Raw genomic sequence first — 27389 nt, 5'->3', positions numbered from 1 at the left:
AGCATGAAGTCTGTGGACTCTTTATGACAAGAGAACATATTTATTTGGAGGGGGTATTCAGGCAGCTTGAGCACAACTTGGCATCTTTGTATAGTGACATAAAGTAAAAGAGAGGGTATTTGTTAGAAGGTCCAGAAATGTCTAATAACAGTAAGGAGATAAGAATGAAAGTCATGCATATGGACCATGAAGGCAATGGGGTTTTTTTCAGGGGTCAGGAGGATGCAGTGGAACTGTGGAAGTCAGGAGGACACCCATAGATGTGAACAGATGCTCATGGAGACCGGGGACAAGAATATCTATTGTACATGTATGGACCTTTTGATCCTCCCCACTTTGTAAATAGGACTCACCCCACAGCCAGACATCTTCCCAGATGTGCTGTGATCATGCAAATATGGGCTTTTCCATGTACATAGAATTCTTGGAAATAGGGACAAACCTCAGCATGTACAAAGTACCAAGGTTCTCTTCCCCCCTACACCATCCTACATTTGAGGGAATAATAGATACTTAAAACTACTCATATAAAATTGTGCCACTGACTACTTTGGTATAGAACTATGTGAATGGGGTTGGATGATAGTGGAACAAAACAAAACAAATCAAACAAACAAACAAACAAAAAAACCCCGAAGAAATCAATATTGACGAATGTCAAATGAACAGATTATCTTAAAACAAATTGTAGGCAAAATTTAATTTACAAACACATTAGATATACTTTTAGATGTTTTCAAATCTAGTGACCAAGTTGGGAACCTCTATGTGCTGTGTTTTGAAAATATCTATGAATCATATTTCTGTATTGAAAAGTAATCTCCAATGTGATGATATTGAGTGGTAGGCCTATTGGAGGCCTGGGCTATGAGGATGGTTAACTATCACATCTACTCAGTGAAAACACATGTATCATCTTTGGGTTAGAGGGCATGTATAGCAAACCTGTTAGTATCTTAACCTTGAAATTTATGGCTTCCAAAAGTATGAAGCTGATGAGAGAGAGCATGTGATTTTGACACATCCCACTTCCATGATAACAGCTGTTTGGAGAGCCATATCAGCGTTTCCCCAAAACTTTTGCTTTACTTAAAGACTATTTTGGTCATAGAGAAAAGGACAGTGAGGGTGAGAGGTGAGGAGAGGGAAGAAGAAAGGAAAGACCTTAGTCCCAGTGGAGTGTGAAAGGAGATGGGGGATATTGGGGATCACAAATCCACTGGGAGGGGAGCACTTATTGAATGGGTCTAGCAAAAGATAACCCAGCAGGGTAAAGAGTCACATGCAGAGAATTTGTGATAAGTGGAGAAGAACAGACAAGCACAGAGGTTATGTGAATGTTAGAAACAAGCCAAGTTCCCCAGTGTGTTCTGGGAACCTGAAGCTGACTCCACCAGCAGCCAACACCATATGCATTCCTCACATAGGGTACTACAGCTCTTTGTGGATATCTTGAGATTTCTTTAGCTTCTCGATCTTCTGGGGCAGAGTCTTGGTCCAGAACTGCAGCTTTCTGGCCTTCTGCATTTGTCCCACAGAAGGCTGGATGTCCAACTGTAGATACTGTTCATCATGGTCAAACATGGGCCAGTAGGGTAGACCCTCACTGTTGGGGTTCCTGTGGATATGCCATTAAGCAAAGAAGGATGAGGTCACTCTGGTTCAAAGCCCGATACACTGATTTGGGTCAGGGCAGTGGTTAGACCAGTTGTTAAGGGATCCAACAGATGTCTTGATATGTGCATACAAGTGTCACTAAGGAGTTTCTGCTTCATGTGGGGGAGACTGTCTGACCTGTCTTATGTTACCTCTAAGTGGTGAGATCTAAGGAACAGTACCAAGCACTATAGCCCTACCAGCTAGGTCACTGTGGGATGACCAGTATCTGACACCTACAAAGTATCTGTATAAATGTACTGTAGTATAGAGAAGACTCTATCATGTAATAGAAAATCCAAGCATGCTAAGATGGACCCACATGTGCAAGGCTGAGTTCTCACCCATGACGTGCAAAGTTGGCCCAGTACTTCATCATCCTCTTGTTTAGCAGCTTTTCCTCTTCAGTGAGGTTAACTGGAGTCATGAGAAAAACAAAAATCTAAGTATGTGCCACATTATGCAACTGCCAATTTATTCTTCACACTCACCATCCCAGCTGTTGCCTGACCTCAAATTATTGGCTTTACTACCACTATTCTTCACTCTATAGTTTATCCAAGACTTATGAAAATCTCTAATTGAATTCCTGCCCCAATGTTCTGTTATTTTCTCCATTATAAGCTAACTGGGAAGGGTCCAGTTTATATATATGGCTATAGGTTTCCTCAAATGAACTGACAGCTAAGGAGCCAACTGGGACTTCATTCAGTTCAAGAAATATTAAGAAGACTCACGTTTCATGCCCCAGAAGAAGGAACCAAAAACAAAAGGAACCTCATCTCCATGGTCAGCCTTCACATGGGGTGGTCTAATATGCTTGAGGAAGCTGGATTGATGTTGAAATTCATAAAAGTAGACAGGAGCATGGGAATCTGGAGGTGGGAGAGAGTGACTTAGTTGTCTTTCATCTAGAGCTTTTTCGATACGCATTTGGTGACAAGATATCTTGATATAGTGTTACCTGGCATCTTAAGAGTTAAATTGGAGGGGGAGCTCCAGGCTGGAGCACTAGCAGTGGAAAATGTCTTTGGCTAAATGGTACTCATAACCTGCCCAACTGAGTGGTTTTGTTAGGTCAATAGAGTATCAGCAGCCCATTTTCTCCACTGTACCCAGATTTCACTTTCTTAAACTAGACATGAGGAGATCTGGATACCACACTGCTCCACAGTGCTCACCCTCGATCCCCATCTCTGAGCTGCTTCCATAAGCCTTGACACAGAGGTACTCACGTTGAAAGTGTGCTACTTGGAGTGCAGGGATCACAAACATGAAGTCTTCCATCATCTCTGTGAACTGTTCTTGGAGGGCCTGGGGGTCCTCAATGTCCCCCATGTACTCTTCCATCAACAGATCACTGCACTCAGGAGGCAACATCTATACCAGAGACATCAGAAAGAACCAGTTTAGGCATGTTATTGGTTAAGTAGGTAGTACACTTGGGTGAGGGGAGAATGGGGCCTGGGATGACATATAGTATGGGCAAAGATGTCATTTGAGGTGACTCCTCACAGCATCATATGTATATCCAACCTTTATTAACAGGGATGCTATCTGAGAAGGAGATATAAGACTCCCTTCTATTTAGAAAAGACCAGAGGCATCTCACCATTTGTGGTGCTGTATCCTTCAGAACAGCCTGAAGGTTCTCTCTGGTTATTCCTTTTATTGTCTGAGTAGCACCTATGACCTGGGAGGCAGAAGAGAGTCTTAAGTATTGGGTCTGAAGGACTTGGATTAAATATGTATTGAGTTTCCATTGCTTAGCATATGAATATCCAGGTTCCCAGAGGATTAAAAGTGAGCCTCACTTTGGGGACGATCCAACCATACTCATCATTGTTGAAACCAATTATGCTGGGGACAGGGTGAAAATCAGCAGAGGCCAACAGCTCCTGAGGATGCTTGGGTAGGAACTCTCCATCCACCACAGCAGGGATCATCTGGAAGTCCTAATGGGTATTAAAAATCAATACTGAAGGTTAATGAATTAACTATCTTGATGTTCACTGAGTAACCTCCACCTTTTTTTCATTTCTCACTAGTTTCAGGGTGATATGCTCACCCTGGAGGAGAAAGCTACACTTAGATTAGCTGATCTTGATATTTATTTTTGCACACAGAACTGAAAGAACACAAAAGCATAAAGATGAGGCATTTGGTTCAGAATCCCACACCATGAGCACCATGTTCTCCCAGACACACAGTTCTCCCAACCTTGCTAATGGCCAGAATTTCCTCTTCACTCTTGCCTCTCAGACAGCGCACCAGGGTCTCTGAGTCCATGGCCTTACATCCAGAGAGCTTGGCCACTGTCTGAAAAGGGAACAGACAGGGAGATTTCTCAATTCCAGGTCAATGCATCTAATTCCCACACTATAGTGTGTGTTGTGTGGATTGGAACAAGTATAAATTGTTCCTATTTTCCTAATGCTCAAATGTGACAGCCAGGAAGGACCCTTCTAACTGCATATCTGTTCTTTTTCTTTAGGGTAGTATTGCTTTCTCCATAAACCTTTGCCTGTTTCATGTATGAGGGAAGAGTAAGCGTGTCAAGTTGGTGTATGAAGGTGAGGGGACAAAGTCTCAATCTTCGCTGCCCCCCTTACTTGACAGTGTCTTTTTAATTTTTGTTGTATACACTAGCTGAGCTGGTCTCTGAATTCCAGGAATTCTCTCATCTCTGGATCCCACCTGATCACAGGAACTTTGGAATTACAGATAAATGTTACCATTTACAGTGTTTTATGAATTCTGGAAATTTGAACATAGATCCTCAGGCTTGTATGCCAATCAGTTGAAAAAACAATGACTCAGCTCCAAGCCTATACATACTCATTTTTTTCCAGTGATGAACCTTTCTAAGGGTAGCTTTGCTGTCTACATACTCATCCTGTATAAAGGACATCTGTGGATTCTAACCCTTGAGCCCTCACAAATAAATGAACAGATGCTGTATCCTTAGATCTTTGTTTATAACCACTGAGCACCATAGTGTCAGAGCTCTTATCTGTTGCTGTGGCAACAGATACAGGATTGAAGTGGTTCAGGCACTTACTTGGTAAACCATCTCAGAGAAGTTAAATATGGTTCCAGGCAAGAGAGATACTCCACTCTGCATGATGGCTCTGTTAAAGAGTCCTTTGGACATGGGGGACACAACATGCGAAGACACACTTAAGCCTCCTGCTGACTCGCCAAAAATAGTGACACGATCAGGGTTGCCCCCAAAGTGGGCGATGTTCTGTTGGACCCAGCGTAGGGCAGCCACTTGGTCCAGGTATCCCCAGTTGCCTCTGGCGTGCTGGTCTCCAGTGCTGAGAAGTGGAAGGAACATGGATCAAAGGGACATCTGGATTCTGATTAACTACCACTCTCCAGCTCAGCCCCAGGCTCACCTGAAGAAGCCAAGGACACCCAGGCGGTACTGTATAGTGATCACGATCACACCCTCAGTGGCTGCCAGCATGGAGCCATCATACATGGAAGCCATTCCGACAGTGAGTGCACCACCGTGGATCCACACCATCACCTGGAGAAGTCAAGAGAGATGCCAGGAAGCTTCTAGTGAGCTCAAGTTAAGGTTGTCTGCTTTCTAGAATATCAACTGCTGCATTTTTTGTGCAGCTACAGAAATACATTAAAAGTCCCTAGGACTTCAGGACCTTGGCCACAGCCATGGCTATCTAGTAGCTTGTATTCCCCATTCTGCCACATGTTGCACTTTGAATTAATGCCTCTATGTATAGAGTGATGTCATCATTACTCAGGCTCTTAACAGTGGAACAAAGAGGGGTGTCTTCATGGATATCTCTCCAGATTAAAAATGAAAAGGATCATCAACTCTCATTGTCACAACAGATAATCCAAAAGTTTGGGTGACCTTAGTGTTGAGGTCTTGAGCCCCTAGGTGGTTTTGCAGAGCACAAGTTGTAGAATGAGTTCTGGTTTTATCAAAGAGTGAGAGCCTTTGGTGGCTCAGTGCTCCAGTGCTCTGTGTCCCATACCCAGGTTTTAGCTGCATCATGTAGCTGAGCTGGCCTTCTTTGACCCAAGTAAGCTAAGAATTATATCAGCATCTGTCATGTAACAAAACTCAGGTTGTTTTTGCTCCTTCTAATGTTCTTTAAAAAAAAAAGCTCTCTCCTTCTCCCACGGTCTGAAACTCACAGGCAGGTTAGAGCCCTCATGGGCATCCGCCGGTGTATAAATGTTGAGATACAGGCAGTCCTCAGACATAGTGACAGGAGGCAGGGTCAGTTTCATCTCCTTCAGGCCCTCCATGTTCATGGTAACATTTTGCGGACAACTGTTAAAAATGGGAGATAGTTATTTCAAAAGATATATGATGAGTATATCCAAATGTGAGTCTAGATTTTATTTTCTCAGCTACCTTTAGCTTCTGCTCACCATGAGATGCCCTATTTACACCTATGTTCTTTCTAAACTCCTTCCAACCAAGGTAAAAGCCACAGGCTCAGTGAAAGACTGGGGTTGGTTGGATATAAAATTAACTCAAACAAATCAGTAGCCTTTCTCTGCTCAAAGGACAAACAGGCTGAGAAAGAAATGAGAGGATTGATACCCTTCACAATAGTCACAAAGAATATAAAATACCTTCGTGTGACCCTAACCAAACAAGTGAAGGATCTGTATGACAAGAACTTCAAGTCTCTGAAGAAGGAAATTAAAGAAGACCTCAGAATATGGAAAGATCTCCTATACTCATGGATTGGAAGGATCAACGTAGTAAAAATGGCCATCTTGCCTAAGGCAATCCACAAATTCAATGCAATTCTCACCAAAATCCCAACTCAATTCTTCATAGAGTTAGAAGAAGCGATTTTCAAATTCATTTGGAATAATAAAAACCCAGGATAGCAAAAACCATTCTCAACAATAAAAAAACTTCTGGGGAAATCATCATCCCTGATCTCAAGTTGTATTACACAGCAATTGTGATAAAAACTGCCTGGTACAGAGACAGGCAAGTAGACCAGTGGAATAGAATAGAAGACGCGGAAATGAACCCACACACCTATAGTCACTTGATCTTTGACAAAGGAGCTAAAAACATTCAATAAAAAAAGAACAGCCTCTTCAACAAATGGTGCTGGTTCAACTGGCAGTCAGCATGCAGAGGAATGCAAATTGATCCCTTTTTATCTCCTTGTACAAAGCTCAAGTCCAAGTGAATCAAAGACCTTCACATAAAACCAGGCATACTGAAAGTAATAAAACAGAAAGTGGAGAAGCACTTAGAATACATAGGCACAGGGAAAAAGGTTTCCTGAACAGAACATCAATAGCGTATACTCTAAGATCAAGAATCAACAAATGGGACCTCATGTAACTGTAAATCTTCTGTAAGGCCAAGGACACTGTCAAAGCACCAAATGGCAACCAACAGATTGGGAAAAGATCATTACCAATCCTACATCTGATAGAGGTGCTAGTATCCAATATATACAAAGAACTCAAGAAGTTAGATCCTAGAGAATCAAATAATCTTATTAAAAATGGGGTACATAGCTAAGCAATGATTTCTCAACAGAGGAATACCGAATGGCTGAGAAGCACCTAAAGAAATACTCAACATCCCTAATCATCAGGGAAATGCAAATCAAAACAACCCTAAGATTTCACCTCACACCAGTCAGAATGGTTAAGATCAAAAACTCAGGTGATGGCAGATGCTGGTGAGGATGTAGAGAAAGAGGAACACTCCTCCACTGTTGGTGGGGTTGTAAACTGGTACAATCACTCTAGGAATCAGTCTGGTGGTTCCTCAGAAAATTGGATATAGCATATACTGCAAAGTAGCTCTGATGTCTAATAAGGACACATGTTCAACAATGTTCATAGCTGCCTTATTTATAATAGTTAGAAGCTGAAAAGAATCCAGATGTCCTTCAACAGAGGAATGGATACAGAAATTGTGGTACATTACTCAGCTATTAAAAACAATGAGTTCATGAAATTTCTAGTCAAATGGATGGAACTTGAAGCTATCATCCTGAGTGATGTAATCCAATCACAAAAGAGTACTCATAGCATGTACTAACTTATAAGTGGATACTAGCCCAAAAAGCTCGGAATACCCAAGAAACCATCCACAGATATTATGAAGCTCAAAAAGAAGGAAGACCAGAATGTGGATGCCTCAGTCCTTCTTAGACAGGAGAACAAAACAGGGGAGGAAATACGAGGTCAAATAGAGGAGCAGGAATTGAAGAAAAGATCTACAGAGACCACCCCACCTGGAGAACCAACCCATAATAGCCACCAAACCTAAGCACTATTACTGATGCCTAAAAGTGTTTACTGGCAAGAAGCAGACATGAATGTCTCTTCAGAGGCTCTGCCAGAGTCATATAGATACAGATGAGAATACTTGCAGCTAAACATCAGACTGAACACAGAGACCCCAATGAAAGAGCTAGAGCAAGGACTGAAAGAGCTGAAAGGTTTGCAACCTATGGGAAGAACAACATCCTCAACCAGCCAAGGCACTGAGGTGGAGAGGGTGATTGAGAGAGGGAGCACCTTCATGGAAGCAAGCTGAGGGGGAGGAAGGATGGTAGTATGTGGGGAAAGGGTATAACATTTGAAATGTAAATACAGAGAATATCTAATAATATTGGAAAAAAAGAGACTGGGGTGGGGCCAAATTTCTATTGAGGCTGCCAGTGGAGTGGGGCCTGGAGGTTATTCTTTCTGAGTCCGAGGGGGGAGGGATTTGTAGGTGTCTCCATGGAAACGATTAGTCATCTGTAGTGAGATTCATATGTTACTACATTGTATAAAAAGAGAAAATCGAGCCAAGCATTAACAGGCATGTGTGTATTTTCTAGTCTCTGTTCCTGGGTACTGCTGTGACAGGAACAGCTCCTGCAGTTTTGTTTCACTGTGTTTCCCCCAAAATGATGGATTGCAATCTGGAGCCTCTAATAGTAGCTTTCTTCCTTTAGTTACTTTTGTTGGTACTTTATTACAGCAACAGAAAACAAAGATGCCAATATTGGAGTGTTGGGCTCACAGAGCTACTAGAGGAGTCAATGGACAATGCTGCTCTGAAAGGTAGTGAGTAGTCAGTCCTTCATCACATGTACAGACTCTTTTGCCTGAAGTGTCTCCACAGGGAATTAATTATGTATACTTGTTCCTGGTCAATGGCACTTGGCCTTATAGGTTGCCATGGTGACCGTGAGGGTGGGAATAGCAAGTATGGATCATTGCTGCACTTCTCAGTGATCTGAAGTATATTCTCCTGACTTCGGGGGCAATTGCTGCCCCATAGGTCCCATTAACTCTTACCTGGAGATCCCTTCCATTGTGGCAGAGAACATTTGGCATAATCTGAATCAGTGAACAATTTTATCTTTGCTCGTCTACATAGTGCCTGATGCTAACTTTCTATGAATGCCAAGCTCTGACCCAGGAGCCTGGCAGTTATTCTGTGCAACTTTAGCATATCAATAGAAAAAAAAAAAAACATGGGCACTCGTCCCCAAAGAGAGAAAACTGCTGCATAGCTCAGAGCACAGTCTCCCCCAGTGCCTGAAACACTCTGGGTCCAGAACTTACATGTTCGATTGTGAGGTCCCATCTCTCACACCACTCCATGGCTCAGGGGCCTCAGGAGGTGCAAAGCGCAGTGGTCCTACAGGTGGCTTGGCAAAGGGAATTCCCAGGAAGGTGTGGACACCAACTTTGGTGTCTTTCATCTGGACGAACTTGCCTTGGACCTGGCCAGTGTGTGTGTTTCTGATGGGGCTGGACTCAGGTGAGTCCTGACCTGGTGGAGAGATGCCTCGGGGTTAGTTTTTGTAATCAGTTGCCACCAGGTTCTGGGAGTTCCCATCTCACTGTTATAAGGTACAGGAGAAGGGAACCCATGCCCCCACCCTTCAGTTCAGCTGTAGGGCTTGAGTATGGAAGTTTCCTTATCCCACAGGTCCAGGAACCATTCCTATTCCCATTTTGAAGGGTGCCACAGTGTTTCCCTAGGCCAAAGGGGCCACACACTCAGAGCCATTTGTCTGTACGAATTTATGATTCTTATTCAAAGGTAAGTAGTAGCTATACACTGAGCAAAGAAAAATGACCTCTCATTTTCTCTTGAATTGCTTAGTGCTTTCTCTAGAGCTCCTCATTCTATATGTGCTAGTGGGCTCATAAGATCGGTTGGTTTTGGTCAGAGAATCTAGAGGCACAGGTTTCCCACCCTTTTAGCTATCATTTCCAACCCCCCCTTCCCTGTGCCTTTCTTCCCACAAGCTCAGCCTCTGCCATGCAGAACTTGGCTTCTCTGACTTCTGTCATTCCCCATTGCCACGTTAGTGAGCCTCACCCTGCACATGGATAAGAAGCAGCAGCCCAAAGAGCACAGCATTCAGCCAGCTATGCGGTTGGTTCCGTGACATGATCAGCTCTCAGGCCTGGGTCCGTGCTGCTAGGACGATCACGCTTCGCAAACAGGAAGCAGAATCTGTGAGCCTTGCCCAGGCAGGAATTTAAGCCAAAAAGATATAGGTGGAGCAAGTTCTCATTGTAGAACTGTTTAGTCAGAAGTGACTGGAGCTAATGGCCTGGAGGTGGGGCAAAGTCACGGTATTTATCTGGGCTTTCCAGAGTAGCAGGGCTTATAGAATGAATCTCTTTACAAAAATATACAGAAACTGGATTTATTAGAACAACTTACAGGCAATAGTACTACTAATTGAACAGCGGCTAGCTATGAATAAAATGTTTAAGAATCTAGAAGTTGCTCAGTCCACAGGACTGAATGTCTCATTTGTCCTTCAGTAGATACCAGAATCCTGGAGAAGTAGGCTCTAATGCCAGTGAAAGACTGGGCTTGCTAGCAAGGTGAGAGCAACCAGGCACAGAGCCAAATCTTTGGTTTTTTCCTGTCCTTATATAGGCTCTCAGCAGGTGTGGCCCAGATTAAAGGTATATTCTCCTGTTTTTTTTTTTTTTAAAGTACAGAATAGAGTTTATTCAGGTCATGGGAGAGTTAAGAGGGTGGTAGAGGCAGAGAGAGAGAGAGAGAGAGAGAGAGAGAGAGAGAGAGAGAGAGAGAGAGAGAGAGAGAGAGGAGAGAGAGGAATAGAGGAGTAGAGGCTGGCCATGAGCACGTGGAGAGAGAGGGGGTAAGGGAAGGGGAAGAGGATGGGTAGGGTTGGGAGAGCAAGAGAGCCAGGAGGCAAGAAAGGCCAAGAGCTATCTCCTCCTGTCTTAAGAGCTGAATCAGAGGCATGTGCTTTCTAACCTCAAATGTCCAGACTAAAAGTAAATTTTGCCTACTTCAAACCAAGCAAATAACTCCTCACCAGTGTATTCTCCATTTCTGGATTGTAGATGTAGCTAAGTTGACAGTAAGAATAGCCACCAGGGTCGCCTCTGCTGTTTCTGTTCCCTTTCTGGCCTCCTAGAAAGGCACATCATGGATCCTAGAGCTCATCTGGGATACCAGAGACACTGTGCCCTCACCTGGGCAGGAAGATGCAACAAGAGAAGCCAGACTGTGAGAAGGTCAAGATGTCACAGGAGATTCGAGCAAATGCAGGAGCTCTGAGTATGACATTTACCCTCAGGACTCCCCTGACCTTTGAAGACTCCGTTTTCTGAGTCTGTTTCCAGGGTCCCTGGTCCCTATGATGATCTTAGGGTGTACATGGACCCCTCCCTGTTTTTACCCTCTTTTTAACTGGATATTTTCTTTACTTACATTTCAAATGTTCTCCTCATTCTTGGATTCCCCTCTGAAATCCCCCTTTTCCATCCCCTCTCCCCTCGCCTCTTTGAGTGTGTTTCCCCATCCACCTAATCTCTCCCACCTCCCTGTCCTGGCCTTACCCTACACTGGGGTATTGAGCCTTCACAGGGCCAAGGGCCTCTCCTCTAGCTGATGCCTGATAAGGCCATCCGCTGCTACATATGTGGCTGGACATGGGTCTCTCCTTGTGTACTCTTTGGTTAGTGGTTTAGTCTCTGGGAGCTCTAGTGGGTCTGGTTGTTGATACTGTTGTTCTTCTTGTGGGGTTGAAAACACGTTCAGCTCCTTTAGTTCTTTTCCTAACTCCTCCATTTGGAATCCCATTCTCACTTCAATGATTGGTTGAGAGCATCCAGCTCTGTATTACTCAGGCTCTGGCAGAGCCTTTCAGGATTCAGCTATATTAGTCACCTTCAGCAGGCACTTCTTGTCATATACAATGTTGTCTGGGTTTGGTGACTGTATATAGGATGGATTCTCAGGTGGGGCAGTCTCTGGATGGCCTTTCTTTCCTTCAGTCTCTTCGTCACACTTTGTCTCTGTACTTCCTTCTGTGAATATTTTGTTTCCCCCTTTAAGAAGGACTGAATCATCCACTCTTTGGTTTTCCAACTTTTTGAGTTTCATGTGGTCTGTGAATTATATCTTTGGTATTCTGAGTGTTTGTGCTAATATCCACTTATCGGTGAGTGCATACCATGTGTGTTCTTCTGTGATTGGGTTACCCCACTCAGGATGATATTTTCTAGTTCCTTCCATTTGCCTATGAATTTCATAGTTATTGTTTTTAATAGCTGTGTAGTACTGCATTGTGTAAATGTACCACAATTTCTGTATCCATTTCTCTGTTGACATCTGGATTCTTTCTAGCTTCTCGCTATTATAAATAAAGCTCCTATGAATATGGTGGAACATGTATCCTTGTTAGATGTTGGATCATCTTTTGGGTATATGCCCAGGAGTAGTATAGCTGGGTCCTCAGTTAGTACTATGTTCAATTTTTTGGGGGAACCTCCAGACTGATTTCCAGAGTGGTTATACCAGCTGCAATCCCACCAACAATGAAGGAGTGTTTCTCTTTTTCCACATTCTAGCCTGCATCTGTGGTCACCTGAGCTTTTGATCTTAGCCATTCTGACTGGTGTGAGGTGGAATCTCAGGGTTGTTTTGATTTGCATTTTCCTGATGACTAAGGATGTTGAACATTTCTTAGGTGCTTCTCAGCCATTTGATAGTTTTCAGTTGAGAATTCTTTGTTAGGTCTGTACCCCATTTAAAAAAGGGTTATTTGATTCTCTGGAGTCTAACTTCTTGAGTTCTTTGTATATATTGGATTTTAGCCCTCTATCAGATGTAGGATTGGCAAAGATCTGTTCCCATTCTGTTGGTTACCATTTTGTCCCAATGTCAGCATCGTTTGCCTTACAGAAGCTTTGCAATTTAATGAAATTCCATTTGTTGATTTTTGATCTTAGAGCAGAAGCCATTGGTGTTCTGTTCAGGAAAATTTCTCCAGTGTCCAAGTTTTTGAGACTATTCCCTACTTTCTCTTCTATTAGTTTGAATATATCTGGTTTTATGTGGAGGTCCTTGATCCATTTAAACTTGAGCTTTGTACAGGGCAATAGAACGGATCGATTTGCATTCTTCTGTGTGGTGACTGCCAGTTTGACCAGCACCATTTGTTGAATCTTTTTTCCACTGGATGTTTTTAGCTCCTTTGTCAAAGATTAAGTGACCATAGGTATGTGGGTTCTTTTCTGGATCTTCTATTCTATTCCATTGATCTACCTTCCTGTCTCTGTACCAATACCATACAGTTTTTAAAGTCACTATTGCTGTGTAATAGAACTTGAGATCAGGGATGGTGATTCCCCAAGAAGTTCTTTTATTGTTGAGAATAGTTTTTGCTATCCTGTTTTTTTTTTTTATTATTTCAAATGAATCTGCAAATTACTCTTTCTAACTATATGAACAATTGAGTTAGAATTTTGATAGGGATTGAATCGAATCTGTATATTGCTTTTGGAAAGGTGGTCATCTTTACTATATTAATCCTTCCAATCCATGAGAATGGGAGATCTTTCCACATTCTGAGATCTTTTTCAATTTTTTTCTTCAGAGACTTGAGGTTCTTGTCATACAAATCTAACCAAGCATTCACTTGCCTGGTTAGGGTCAAACCAAGGTATGTCTTATTATTTGTGACTATTGTGAAGGATGTTGATTTCCTAATTTCTTTCTCAGCCTGTTTATTGTTTAAGTGGAGGAAGGCTACTGATTTGTTTGAGTTAATTTTATATCCATCCACCTTGCTGAAGTTGTTTATCAGCTGTAGGAGTTCTCTGATGGAATCTTTTGGGGTCACTTAAGTATACTATCATTTCACCTGCAAATAATGATATTTTGACTTAAAAAAGATTTATTTATTATATATGAGTACACTGTAGCTGTCTTCAGACACATCAGAAGAGGGCATCAGATCTCATTACAGATGGTTATGAGCCACCAAGTCTTTGCTAGGAATTGAACTCAGGACCTCTGAAAGAACAGTCAATGCTCTTAACCATTGAGCCAACTCTCCAGCAATATTTTGACTTCCTCCTTTCCAATTTGTATCCCTTTGACCTCTTTTTGTTGTCTAATTGATTAGTCTAAATACTAAGACTTCTAGTACTATATTGAATATGTAGGGAGAGAGTGGGCATCCTTCTCTAGTCCCTTCTTTAGTGGGATTGTTTTGAGTTTTTCTCCATTTAGTTGATGTTGGCTGCTGATTCGCTGTATATTGCTTTTACTATGTTTAGGTATGGGCCTTGAATTCTTGATCTTTCCAAGACTTTTAATATGAAAGAGTGTTGAATTTTGTCAAATGCTTTCTCAGCATCTAATGAGATGACCATGTGGTTTTTTTCTTTGAATTTGATTATGTAGTGGATTATGTTGATGGATTTCCATATATTGAGCCATTCCTGCATCTCTGGTTAAGATGAAGCCTAATTGATCATGATAGATGATTATTTTGATGTGTTCTTGGATTTGGTTTGCTTCTCAATCCCAGACATTTCTTCAGCCCACTCATGAAATCCCTGTTGGTTCTGCTACTCACTGAACCATCACGCAGAGGCCCCATATTGACGATGGCCATGGCCACAGTGAAATGTAAAATGAAGGAGACACTCACGTTCTGCTCTGTGGAAGGAAGGAGTGAGTAGGAAGATTGTGAGAGATAGGGACAGAGATACAAGAGAGACAGGCATAGACAAAGAGACAGAGAGAAGTAGAGGCTCAATTCTATGAAAATACCTTCAATGTCATACTACTATATGCTCATTTATATATTATATGGTCAAAAGACTTAAGACCTAAGTCAAGTGTTGGCAAAGACATGGAGCCACTGGTCCTCTCATAGAGACTGGATGATATCATCATTACAGATGACAGTTTCTTTACACATTCAACCTAGGATTGAATAATTCCACTTGCAGGTCTTTAGCTCAAAGACTTGAAAACACCAATCACAAAACTCACACTTTAAAAAGTTCATACAAGCTTAATTAAAAGTAGTCAAATTCAGGTCATTTAGATCATCAACTGGGGAGTAGCTGAAATGTGTTATGTGCATATGTGGAATGATACTGTTAACAAACGACATACTTGAGCCTCAAATAGACTTGATTTAGTTACAGGACCAGTTGCAAAGATGTCCTTTTTCCTGACAGGACATCTAGAGCTCTCATGTTTCTGAATTATATGCAACTTCCAAACTATAGCATCAGAGAATGGTTGCCTGGGAGAAGAGACTAAGCAATGATCGACATAAAGGAGCCCAAGAGTACTTTTATCTGTGAATGAAATAGTCTCATACTTAAGGGTATGTGGCTGCATAGCTCATATTTTTATGCAAAATGTGTCAACCTATGCTGGGAAATGGGAAATTCAGTTGCATACAAATCATTAAACAACGAAGATTTTAAAAAAAATATAGATTCTAAAGGCGATTGGTGAAGTGTCCCGTGTGTCAGCAGAAATGGAGACTCGTGCAGATGCATGTGTGCAGCAGGAGCTCCACAATGCCTTGAGATCCCAATATGTCAGTCCCTCTGCACTCAAAGGAAGAGCTCTTCTCAGCCAAGGCTAAAATAAAGCCTCATCTCTCTCCTGTCCCTGACGTTTGAAGTGTGAAATGTAAGAACCCTCATTGGATCCTTCATGTTTCAGTGTTTGGGCTTCAACCAAGTGAAAGGAAGAAAAAGAACTTTGCCAAACCAGGAATGAACACTTGTACCCCAGGGAGGCAAGTTGGTCATACGTATGGATCTGGGGGCCCATCAGAGTCTCGAGAATGAAGTATTCAGCCTCTTAATGACAGAGGGAGAATACTTTGGGGAACATAGGGGTAAGTTGAACACAATTAGTCACCTTTGTAAAATGGCATATAGCATGAGAGTTTAAGGACAACAGTAAAAGAAGTACAAAAATGAAATCAAAGGAGATAAAATAGTAGCAGTGCCAGGCAGATCCAGGAGGTCTCAGGGGACAGATGTGTCCTCACACACATGGCCACACTCAGGGAACAGGCATCTCTTTCTGTGGAACATTTCTGGACTCTCTGACACCACTTATACCTTCAATATTTATTTTGTTACATTATTGTAATCACATCTAAAGATTCAGAGCTATGATCCAGAAATAAGAAAGCCCATTGTATTTTGGGTCTGGGTTACTTCACTCAGTATGTTTTCTTGTTCTATTCATTTTCCTGCACATGATTTTACATCTGGTTAATACTGCACATAAAATTACAATACTAATGAGAATATTTAATAAGTTCATGCTTCAGCCTCTGTAGTGCTACGCTGAGCTGGGAATACAGGAAAGTGACACACCACAGCTGGGGGAAAATAAGATATGTAGGGAAGAGAGTGGGGGCAGACAGAGTCAGACAAAGAAACAGAAGGAGAAGCAGAGTGGAGAAGCACTGAAATGGAGAGAAACAAAGAAGAAGATGGAAGCAGAGGTTAAAAGTCTCGGTCAAGTGGGAGTGTTTGTAAACTCAAGTAGTCCTAGCATTGGAGAAGCAGAGGTTGATGGGGCTTGAATTTAATGCCAGGCTGGAATACCCAAGGGCAAGACCCATGCCCAAAGAAAGAAAAAAATGCAAAATAATGGCAACAATTAAAAAAAGTAAAATCAAAGGTCCAGAAAAATAGCTACAGTGAAACACAGTTACACATCCATTCAATGCAACCATATTAACAATTTCCAAGTCCTAGTGCAGGTGGAGCTATGCAGCAGCTGGCACCCCTCATATGTCTAAATGAGTTGAAATATGAAGCAGTCATTTCAGAAGACAGTTTGGCACTGTATTCTGGGAATAAGTTCTTTATTTCTACTGTATGGGTCCTGGGAATCAAACTCAGGTCATCAAGTTTGATAACAAGTTTCTTTACCCCACTGATCCATCTGATCGGCATGTATAACCTTTCGAATTTAAGTGTACACATGGCTTAACATATATTTTCATCAAAAGAATTGGAAGCTATTGGTCACATGATGTTATGTTTGAAATGGTCTATAGCATATTGCTTAGAAATGCCTGGTGATGTTTGCCTACATACGACCCCAGTACTCCAGAGGCTGAGGTGGGAGAATGGTGAATGGGACCACAGACTTGGCTACATAGTGAGAACCTTCTCTCAAAAAAACATTGCATCTCCCAACCAAAGCATAGTCTTTACATAGAAGTGACTCAGATGTGCAGCTGCTGAGAGAATAAAAGGAATCAAAGATTATATACCTGTATTAGAACTCTGCAAGGACTGAAGGAAGAATTGCTTGATTTCCCCTCAAGGACATTCTGCTGAATGGCAGTTAAATACCAGTGGTTCCTCTTATAGGATATGACAGGAAGTGATACAGTGCTCCCTACCCATCTCCAGGTGTAAAGTACAGCAGCAGAAAGCAGAGCTTGAGGGCACGTAGGGATTCTTAGGATGGATGAAAACTATCTATGGTCTCAGCCACTGTGCCAGGGCTTGGTACACCCTTCATATATGCCCTAGTGTCCAAGAGAGGCAAGGAGGAGCCTTCACTTTCATCCAAAGGTGCTGCAAATGAAAAAGGCTTTTGTCTTGGAAAAACAGATGCCCAAAGAAGGCAAATTGGCCATAGGTAGAGGGGTAAGAAATTCAGTGATCAATAGAACAACAGGACCCACCCTCTCAATGACAGAGATGCTTTGGGGGAAACAAAAGGTATAGTTTAGCACCATTGTAAATGACATAATATACAAGAAGTCTTGAGTTTTTGGGGTTGAGAAGTTCAAGGGCAACAGTAACTTAAGAATGAAAATTAATCACATGGTCTGTCAAGAAGAATCAGGATGTTACAAGAGGATTTCTTTAAAACAAAAAGACACTCATGTACATGGTGAAGCCATTAGTCAGGGTTCCAGGGACAGGAGTGTCTTCTGATAGACATTTTTGCATATTCCTACCTCCTCCACCTCACACCCATGGCACAAACAATAGCAAAAGATCTTCACAGATGTTATATGTTCATATAAGTGTGAGCGTCGTAGTGTCTACAAACACCCTAGGAATAAGAGAATATGTATCATTAGAGGAATCCCACCCAGGCCTTCTGGTCAACCCCACTCTTGGCCTTGCTTGAGGAATTTATGAACATATGAAGTTTAGTTTCTTACAAAAGTGGACAATTGCTACTTGGGAAGGAAATTGATGATATTTCCACTATAGGAACAATCCGCATAGAGGTTTTCAGAGGTTGGCATGCTCAGTGGCAACTATCAGAGAGGTCTAGGAGAAGCTGAGCTCTAAAAGCCTGTGTGGCTCAAATTCATTTGTGGGAACTTAATTCCTAATGTGTTAATATTAAGAGTTTGGGCCCTTAGTGGGTCCAGAGTGCTATAGTTTGCACATCCTACCTGGAGAGGACACAAGTGTAACCTTTGGGTCAAACAGCTAGTACTTGCTTCACAGTAGATCTGCTGGCAAACTTACCCTATATTTCTCAGTCTACAGAACTTCACATACATTTCTGCTGTTTACAAATTATACAGCTTATGATTATTTTTAGTTTATAATATGTAGGTCTTACTATGTTGCCCAAGCTGGTCTGAAACTCCTGGACTCAGACAGTATTTTTTTTTTTTCAGTTTCTGAGTAGCTGGGTCCACAGATACCTATCACAAGACTGGGGGAAGTTTGTTATCTGACTATAATAGCAGCTTAAACTTAAACAAGAAAACAACAGGACTTTGGATAATCAGGCCACTTATAAATATGTGGAAACATGGGATTTATTGAGAGAAGGGTGTGTGGTTTTGATATAGCCTACCCTGTCAACATTCCCCAAAGTTTCTGGGGTCTTGGAGAAGAAATGCAGATGGAGAGGGGGAGAATTGAATAAAGTCTAGTACCAGAGGAGTGTGAAAGAAGATGGGGGCACATTGGCATTTTCACATTCACACACAAGAGTTCTTTTGGAGAAGGTCTAATAAAAAGTTTCCCTAGAATTTTGAGTAAGAAACAACATGTACAGTGCACAAATGTTGGCAAAATAAACAATAGTATAGGTTATAAATGGCTGTGTCAATGTTGGAGTTAACACAGTCTTCTAAATGGGTTGTAAGAATCTCAGGCTAACTTCGGCTTTACTGAAGTTCACATACCTTTCCTGGGCACTATCCATTCTTGATTTTGTCATGACCTCCTTTTGACTCTAGAATCTTCTGGGGAAGAGTATTGATCCAGAACTTCAGCCTTCTGGCCTTCAGAGCATGGCCCACAGAAGGGTGGATGTCCAGCTGCAGGTACTGATCATCTTGGTTTGATGCTGGCCAGTAGGGTAGACCCTCACTGTTGCCATTGGGGTTCCTATGAATATGCCAAACAGTAGAGAAAAATGAAGGTCACTTTCACCTAAGACCTGACCTCCCAATGTGAGGCAGGGCACTGGACTAAGAAGACGAGGGCCTGATGGTGCAGACATCCTGATTTAGGAATACAAGTCTGATCTACTAGTTTCTATTCCCTGTGAGGTAAAGTTGTTTTGTTTCTCCTTCTCAGAGAACAGTACCATAGTACTGTGACCCACCCACAGGTCACTGTGAGATGAGCAGTAACCAGTACCTACAAAGTATCTATTTCCGTATGCCTTGGGTACGGAAGACTCTATCACATGGCAAAGAATCCACGAATGCTAATGAGATCACCAATCACAAATGGTCCCTACATGAAGACATAAACCTTAGGAGGTTGAGGGAAGGGCATTCTCTCACGCATATCGTGCAAAGTTGGCCCAGTACTTCATCATCTTCCTGCTTAGCAGCTTCTCCTCCCCAGTGAGGCCAACTGCAGAGAGAAGACAAGGCCCAGCCATTTGATGCAGCTGCCAAAGTCATGCTTCACACCCACCCTGCCAGCTATACCCTAAAACCAAACTCCAGGTTTTGTTCCCTCCCTTCTTTATAACCCAGAATCCAAGATCCATCTAGTCCCCTAAGTAAATTTCCTCAGGCTCAGTCCTCATCCAGGGAATCCTCATTTTCTCTAACATAAGCTAAACTAAGAAAGATCCAGATCCGGTGTAGGTTTTGAGCTGTGAGATGGTACACACTTGTCTCAGAGCCTCGGACTTCTAAATTGGGCTCAAGGCTCAGACATCCTTCAGGTACAATTTTGCTATCCTGCTCATGGAAAATAAGAGAGACTCACATTTAGTGCCCCAGAAGAAGGATCCAAAAATAAGGAAGAGCTCATCACCATGGTCAGCCTTTACATCTCGTGGCCTGAAATTCTTGAGAAATCTGGACCTGTGTTGGAACTCATAGAAGTAGACAGGTGCATGGGCACCTAAGGGCAAGGATACATAGTCACATAAGCACAGCCTGCCTGATAGAGTCCTGGCCCACATTTAGTAACAAGATAACTTGGTCTCAAGTTATTTGGAATCAGAACAGTTGAGTGTGGAGCCCTATCCTGGAGCACTGGCTGTGGGATAGCCCACTGTTAAATAGTGACTCTGTCCTCCCCGAGGGAGCAAGTCACAGATACCACTCAGCTGTTTTCTCAACTATACCCAGATAAGATGTCACCATCTTATACTCAATATAAGGATTTATTAGATAAAGACTCTTAGGGTCTGGAACCAGAGATCCAATCTAGACGTGGGTCAAGCCTGGACTCTACAGGACTTATCTGGGACCGATAACTCTGAGATTCCCCCCCTCAACCTTGTTACAGATTCACTCACGCTGAAAATGTGCTACTTGGAGTGCAGGAATTATGATCATGAAGTCTCCTATCATTTCTCTGAACTGCATTTGGAGGGTCCGGGGGTCCTTAGTGTCTCCTATGTACTCTTTGATTATCAGGTCACCACATTCAGGGGGCAGCATCTACAACATTGTGATGAGAAAAATGAGGTTGTGTGGGAGACATCCTTAGGGCAGGGGAATGCCAGTGAGGTCTGTTATAGGGGAAAGCTCTGGGTGACCTCAACCAGCCAACCCTCTCTAACCCCCCACTTCTAGGGATGCTCTCTGAGCAGGATATTGAGAGATCCTCTCAATGGAGGCAGGTCTCAAAGATTCTCACCATCTGCACCATTGTGATTCTCAGAATAGCCTGTAAATTCCTTCTGGTTATTTTCTTTATTGTCTGAGCAAATTCAAAGACCTGGGGTGTGGAGAATGTTTTGAGTTTGAAGTAGGTTGGATGTGCATCAAGGAATCCCAGAGTTCCCATTTGCCCACCATATGAGACCTCAGACACATAGAAGATTAGATCTGGACCTTACTATAGGGAGAATCCAGCCAAACTCATCATTGTTGACACCAATAATGCTGGGAACTGGGTGGAAGTCAGCTGAGGCCAGCAACTCCTTGGGATGTCTGGGTAGGAATTTCCCATCCACCACAGCGGGCATGATTCTGAAGGCCTGAGGGGAACATTCAAGGTTAGTATTGGAAATCTAGCATTTACACACACACACACACACACACACACACACACCCATACACACCCACACACACCCCCCCACATGCACACGCACACAGGGGACAGTTAGGCGTTATCCATTATTTTCCCATTTCCTAGCTTGTTTCAGGAGAGTTATTCATACCACACCTGTCATCCCTGAAAAGACCCTACATTTAGACCCTACCTACAGGATTCTGTGAGGCAACCTGTACCTTTCATTTTGCACCCAGGATTAAAAGGATATCAAGCCATGCAGATAAAATAATTTGTCCAGAGTAGCAGGGACTTTCAGTCACACACCCTATTGCTTAACATCTTCCCAGACACACAATTCTGCTAACCTTGTTAATAGCCAGAATTTCTGCTTCACTCTTGCCTCGAAGGCAGCGCACCAGAGCTTCTGAGTTTGAAGTTTCACAACCAGATAGATTTGCCACCGTCTGAAATGGGAGTTGGCATGAGAGAGGAGTAACGTTCTAGTCTCAAGTTGGTGCCTATCTCTAAGTAGAACATCTTATTGTGAGTTATGTACAGGTGACAGTAGAGTGTGAAATTGTTTCCATTTTTTCTGTTGCTCAGAATTGATAGCTGAGAAAGGAATTATTCTGCCTGCCTTTGTGTGTGTGTGTGTGTGTGTGTGTGTGTGTGCTTATGTTCCTGTGTAACAATGGGTATTGTGTGCCACATTTTGCCTATGAAAGTCAGAGGACAACCTTGCTATCATTTGTCATATTTCTCCTTATTTGTGACAGGTTCTTTTGTTGTTTGTTGCTGCCCACACCAGTGCAGTTGACCTTTACCCTTTAGAGAACCCCCGTCTCTGAGACTTGCTTTACCAGAGAAACACTGGGATTACAATAGGTATGGTCTTATGTGGTTTCTGGGGATTTGTGCCTGGACACAGCAGGCTTTCTCATCTACTGAATCATCTCCCAAACCTATGCATACTTATTTTGTCCAATAATTAAAGCTTCTGGGAGGGGCTGTGCAAGCCACGTAATGTATTCAGCATGTATAAAATAAAGGGAAATAGAGCCTCACCCTCAAACCTCTTAGAGATTGTTGGAAAGAAGCTATTTCTCATGGTCCTTGTTCCCCCCACTGAATACTGTACTAAGGTACTAGAGTCTGAGGGCAATGGCAAAAATTCCGGGCTGGGGTGATGGAACACTTACTGTGAAGACCATCTCAGCAGAGTTAAAACTAAAGATAGGCATCAGGGACACCCCACTCTCCATGATGGCTCTATGGAAGAGTCCTTGGGACATGGGGGACACAACATGGAAAGACACACTTGTGCCACCTGCTGACTGGCCAAAAAGTGTGACAGAGTCAGGGTTGCCTCCAAAGTTGGCGATGTTCTGCTGGATCCAGTGTAGGGAAGCAGTTTGGTCTAAGAATCCCCAGTTGCCTCTGGCATACTCGTCTCCAGTGCTGAGGAATGAAAGGGACAGGGATCAAAAGACTGTATAGGTTCTGTTCAGCCTCTGTTTCCCAGCCCAGCTCTATGCTCACCTGTAAAAGCCCACTAATCCCAGGCGGTACTGGATAGAAACCACCACCACATCCTCACTGGCTGCCAGCCTGGATCCATCATGCATGGAAGCCATTCCCATAACCAGTGCACCACCATGGAGCCATACCATCACCTAGAAAAGCCAAGAGATTCAGGAAACTTCTATACAACACAAGCTCAATTAGAACTGCCTCCTAGATTATTGGCTGCTGTGTATCTGTGCGGATAAATACACAGGACTCCTCAGCATCCTAGACCTAGGCCACCAATGAAGAACTATAGTCTCATTGGCATATTTTCAAACCCCATTGTGGCATCAATAATCTATTAGCCTGGATTAATAGATTTAAGTCCAGAGTAATGAATGTCTCCACCACTTTCAGACTCCTCAAAAGTGTGGAGAATGATATCTCCACAAGTATTTTTTTCCTGATTATGAATCAAAAGGCTCACCAACTTTCATCGGTACAACCAATATCACAAAGCTAGAAATTTGACTTAACTTTGTGTTTAGCCCATGGATACCTGACTGGGTCTCTAGGGCTCAAGTTTGTAGCGTGTGTCCTTAGTTAATCCACAATCCAACTCCCAGGGCTTAAGTTGTTCCACATGGTAACAAAACAAAACTAGAAACAAAACCCTAAACCTTCTTGGACCCACTAGGGGTAAGGCTTCTTATCAGGATCCACATGGCTTTGCCCTCACCCAGTTGACCATGTTTCAATTCTTACAGGCAAGTTAGAACTCTCATTGGCATGAGCTGGTACGTAGATGTTGAGATACAGGCAGTCCTCAGACATAGTGAAGGAAGGCATAATCATTTTTATTCTCTTCAGACCCTCTAAATTCACTATATCATCATTCTGTAGACACCTGTTGACAATGACAGATGCTGATTCCAAGAAATGTTCTGCAATCAAAACATGTGTGTCCTAGTTATATCAGATGACACACCCATAAAATCTCACCAACAGTAAGGCATAAATAGGAGCTGAATAATAATGACATACATAAGCATACAAAAGTAGATAGGCAAAGCACATGAGGCCTCAACCCTATACAGAGCTAGGGGTAAAAAGGAATACTCAGTGTGGGAGGAAAATCTTCCCTAAGGTAGAGCACTCATACAGGCTATCCAATACTACATGGTTGGCCATAAAATACACACACACACAGTCACTCACTCACACTATTAAACAGACTAAACAGGTTATATTTAGAAATATTTATCTGTCTGTCTCTCTCTCTGTGCGTGTGTGTGTGTGTGTGTGTGTGTGTGTGTGTGTGTGTATTCATGTAACAACAATCAATAACAAAAGAGGTCATGAATTTGAGAGAGCAAGAAGGGATATATAGGAGTGCTTGAAGGGAGGAAAACAAAGGGAGAAACAATGTACTTATAATCTCAAAAATTAAAAGAAAATAAAAAAGCAGACTCAGGATTTTCTTCTAGTCACCCTCAATACCTCCTCTAACACAGGATTACTCTCCACAGTCTCCTCCTATCAAGGTAAGGGCCACTGGCTCTGTGGAGCTGAGAGGTGTCCAGATCTTCTCTCTGGTTGAGTGGAGTCAACAACCTTCATGAGATTGAAACTTTGAGATTTTTTGGGTTCTCTGTGGAAATGATTAACTGCTGGTAGTTCTGTTCACCCTCTCTCCTTGTAGTACTTATTTAGAATCACCTAGGAAGAGAGTCTTAAGGACGGATTGTCCAATATCAAGTTGGCATGTAGGGCTTATACAAATCAAAGTAGGAATACTTGTTTATTGTGGGTGTCACCATTCCCTAGAAAGGGTCTTCTGAACTGACTGACTAGCAAACGTGAGCTGAGTATTAGCAAGCAATCATGCATTCTTTGCTCTCTCTTCCCAATTACAAATGCGATGTAACCAGATTTTTTTACTGGGGCCTCTACTAAAGAGCCTCCCCACTATGATGATTATAACCAGAATTGTGACCTGTGGTGAATCCTTCCTTCCCTAAGTTGCTTTGGTCAAAGTATTTTTCTTCAAGGAACAGGAAATGAAAGTAAGGCACCTGGATACTTGGGTGCTGTGTCCACAATGGTTCTGAAGAATGAATGAACAATACTGTATCATAGGAAATAAGAAATCCTTCATTTCATGTCCACACTCTCAGGGGATCTCTTTTTCCTATATATTCTCCATGGAAGCTTTCATTCATGTTCCTTGGACAATGGCACTTAACCCTCTGGGTTGTCACAGTGATTCTGCAGGATACTCATCACTGCTGCTCTCTTGAGAGACTTGTGCATGACACCAGACGCAGGGCTCTTTTTGCTTAATATAGACACACTGAACATTGCCCATAAACCTCCCCATGGTTAGAGAGTTCACTTGGCACTATCTGATTCTGGACAAATTTGGTTATGTTTCTTACTGTACCAGGAGCTATATGTACCAACCTCTAACCCAGGAGTCTAACACAGTTGTTCCATTCTAATCATTGGCACATGCATCAGAAAAATGCATGGAAGATATCCCTCATCACAGGGAGAAAACTGCTCTGTAGCCAAGAGAGAGGAGACACGTTAGCACGGCTCAGATCTTAGAGCATAGTACTTTCAGTCTAGTACTAGAAACCTTCTGGGTCCAGAACTTACATGGCCGGCTCTGAGGTCCCATCTCTCACACCAGTCCATGGCTCAGGGGCCTCCGGAGGTGCAAAGCGCAGTGGTCCTACAGGTGGCTTGGCAAAGGGGATTCCCAGGAAGGCGTGGACACCAGATTTGGTGTCTTTCAAGTGGATGAGCTTGCCTTGGACCTGACCAGTGTGTGTGTTTCTGATGGGGCTGGACTCTGGTGAGTCCTGACCTGGTGGAGAGAGATGCCTCTGGGTTACCTTTCTATAATCAGTTGCCACCAGGTTGTGGGAGTTCCCATTTCATTGTTACCAGAGCTCACAGGAAGGGAACCCAGGGTCCCCCCAATTCAGAGTGCAACAGCTTCCCTATCCCTCACACACCTTTCCTAGTACCCCTTTGAAGGGTATCACAACATTTCTCTGGCCATTACTGTTATGATTACCCAGAGTTAGGAACAGTCACAGCCACACACAGATGTGGGAAATACCCCTTCTGCTCTTCTCCTGACCTTCATGTCCACCTCTCTGGAGCCCTTCACACTGGGCTGGCTCCTCAGCATGCAGTAATCTTAGACATCTCTGACCCTCAGTGTGCTATGGCACCCACTCTATGAATTCTAGTGGACACATTGGGTGGCTCACATTCCCCAGTGATTTCATCTGCCATCTGGATGAGCTCCTCCTTCCCTGGTGCCTTCTTCCCACAAGCTCAGCCTCTGACTGACCTGGGCAGCTCTGACCCCATTTCCCATCACCACTTAGGGAGTCTCACCCTTCACATGGAGGAGGAGAATCAGGACTCCACAGGTCACAGCACTCAGCCATCCAGGAAGTCTGTGCAGTGGCATGATCGGCTTTCAGGCCTGCCCCTGTTCTTCTACAGACTGACGGTGTTTCAATAACCGAAAGCAAAATATATAGGCCTTGTCCAGACAGGACCAGAAGGAATGTGGGCGGGCCAGCATGTGGGGCGGGGCAAAGTTTTTTCTTCCTGTCAACTAAAGGCAGAAATGATAGGAGCCAGTGACCAACTATAGGAAAAACAGACACCTGCCATTTCTGCTCTTTGGTCTCAAGGCACAGTAGCTTCTGCACTTCTGCAGTTCTTCTGGATACTAGAACTCCTGTCTTCAAATCTAGATTCACCATGGCCAATGTTCTTGTGCTCATTGGCAGAGGTCAGTGCTGTCGCAAAGATCAGGGAACCAAACGCTTTTAACAGGAGAAACCAGGAGGGCTTCTCTGAGTAGGTAAATATGGAAGATGGTATAGATGGTGAGAAACTTAATGGTGGGAGCTCAGAATGTGACCATTACAGTGATCATAGGACCTCCATGGGCTGCTCCCAGAAATCTTGGCTATTTCATTGAAACACTGAAATTTTGGCAATTTTTAGTCACATCCCCTTAGTCAAATCCATTCCATCTTGTACTGTGTCTCCTCTGGTGGGTAGCTCCTACAGAGATCAATACACAGCCCTTTATTCACTGGGGGAAACTCTTTTTAAACTGTTTTTCTTATTGTTTGTTTATTCATTCAATTATTTACTTATCGTGTATGAGTATATGTAGGTATGTGAGTTCTGACATGCCATGACATGCATGTAAAGGTCATAAGATATCTCATTCTGTCATGTAGACATGGGGGATCCAACTCAGATCTTCAGGCTTTGTTGGAAGTCTCTTTACCCATGTAGGCACCTGGCCACCCATCACCCCACTTGACATTTCACGGTGGCATTGATGTCTGCAATAGTGAGGAAAGTCTGGGCTCTCAGAGCCTGTGATAAAGCTGAAGACACAGGTCTCTCAACAGCTT

At 42.9% G+C, this 27389-nt stretch overlaps 1 protein-coding gene across 3 annotated transcripts; it reads right to left on the bottom strand.

Moving 5' to 3' along the window:
* Window positions 1–1193: 1193 nt before the first annotated feature.
* Window positions 1194–26419, bottom strand: LOC308436484 (acylcarnitine hydrolase-like; the record flags this gene model as incomplete). 3 transcript variants are annotated; one of them, XM_080937418.1, is made up of 12 exons in its annotated part: window positions 1194–1618; window positions 2001–2073; window positions 2394–2531; window positions 2892–3036; window positions 3269–3349; window positions 3471–3611; window positions 3877–3975; window positions 4718–4976; window positions 5058–5191; window positions 5830–5968; window positions 25591–25801; window positions 26344–26419. In XM_080937418.1, the coding sequence occupies 12 exons, from the start codon at window positions 26417–26419 to the stop codon at window positions 1432–1434; spliced, it is 1683 nt and encodes a 560-aa protein (XP_080793544.1). In that variant the 3' UTR covers window positions 1194–1431. The 3 variants fall into 3 exon arrangements, with proteins under 3 accessions (XP_080793544.1, XP_080793545.1, XP_080793546.1); XM_080937419.1 differs by lacking the exons at window positions 25591–25801; window positions 26344–26419 and adding exons at window positions 9247–9457; window positions 10013–10085; XM_080937420.1 differs by lacking the exon at window positions 3877–3975.
* Between the last annotated feature and the right edge of the window lie 970 nt (window positions 26420–27389).

Source organism: Micromys minutus (genome assembly GCF_963924665.1).
Source record: "Micromys minutus genome assembly, chromosome: 24".
NCBI lineage: Eukaryota > Metazoa > Chordata > Mammalia > Rodentia > Muridae > Micromys > Micromys minutus.
The sequence above is the reverse complement of the archived record's forward strand: the minus strand, read 5'-3'. Positions and strand labels throughout refer to the sequence as shown.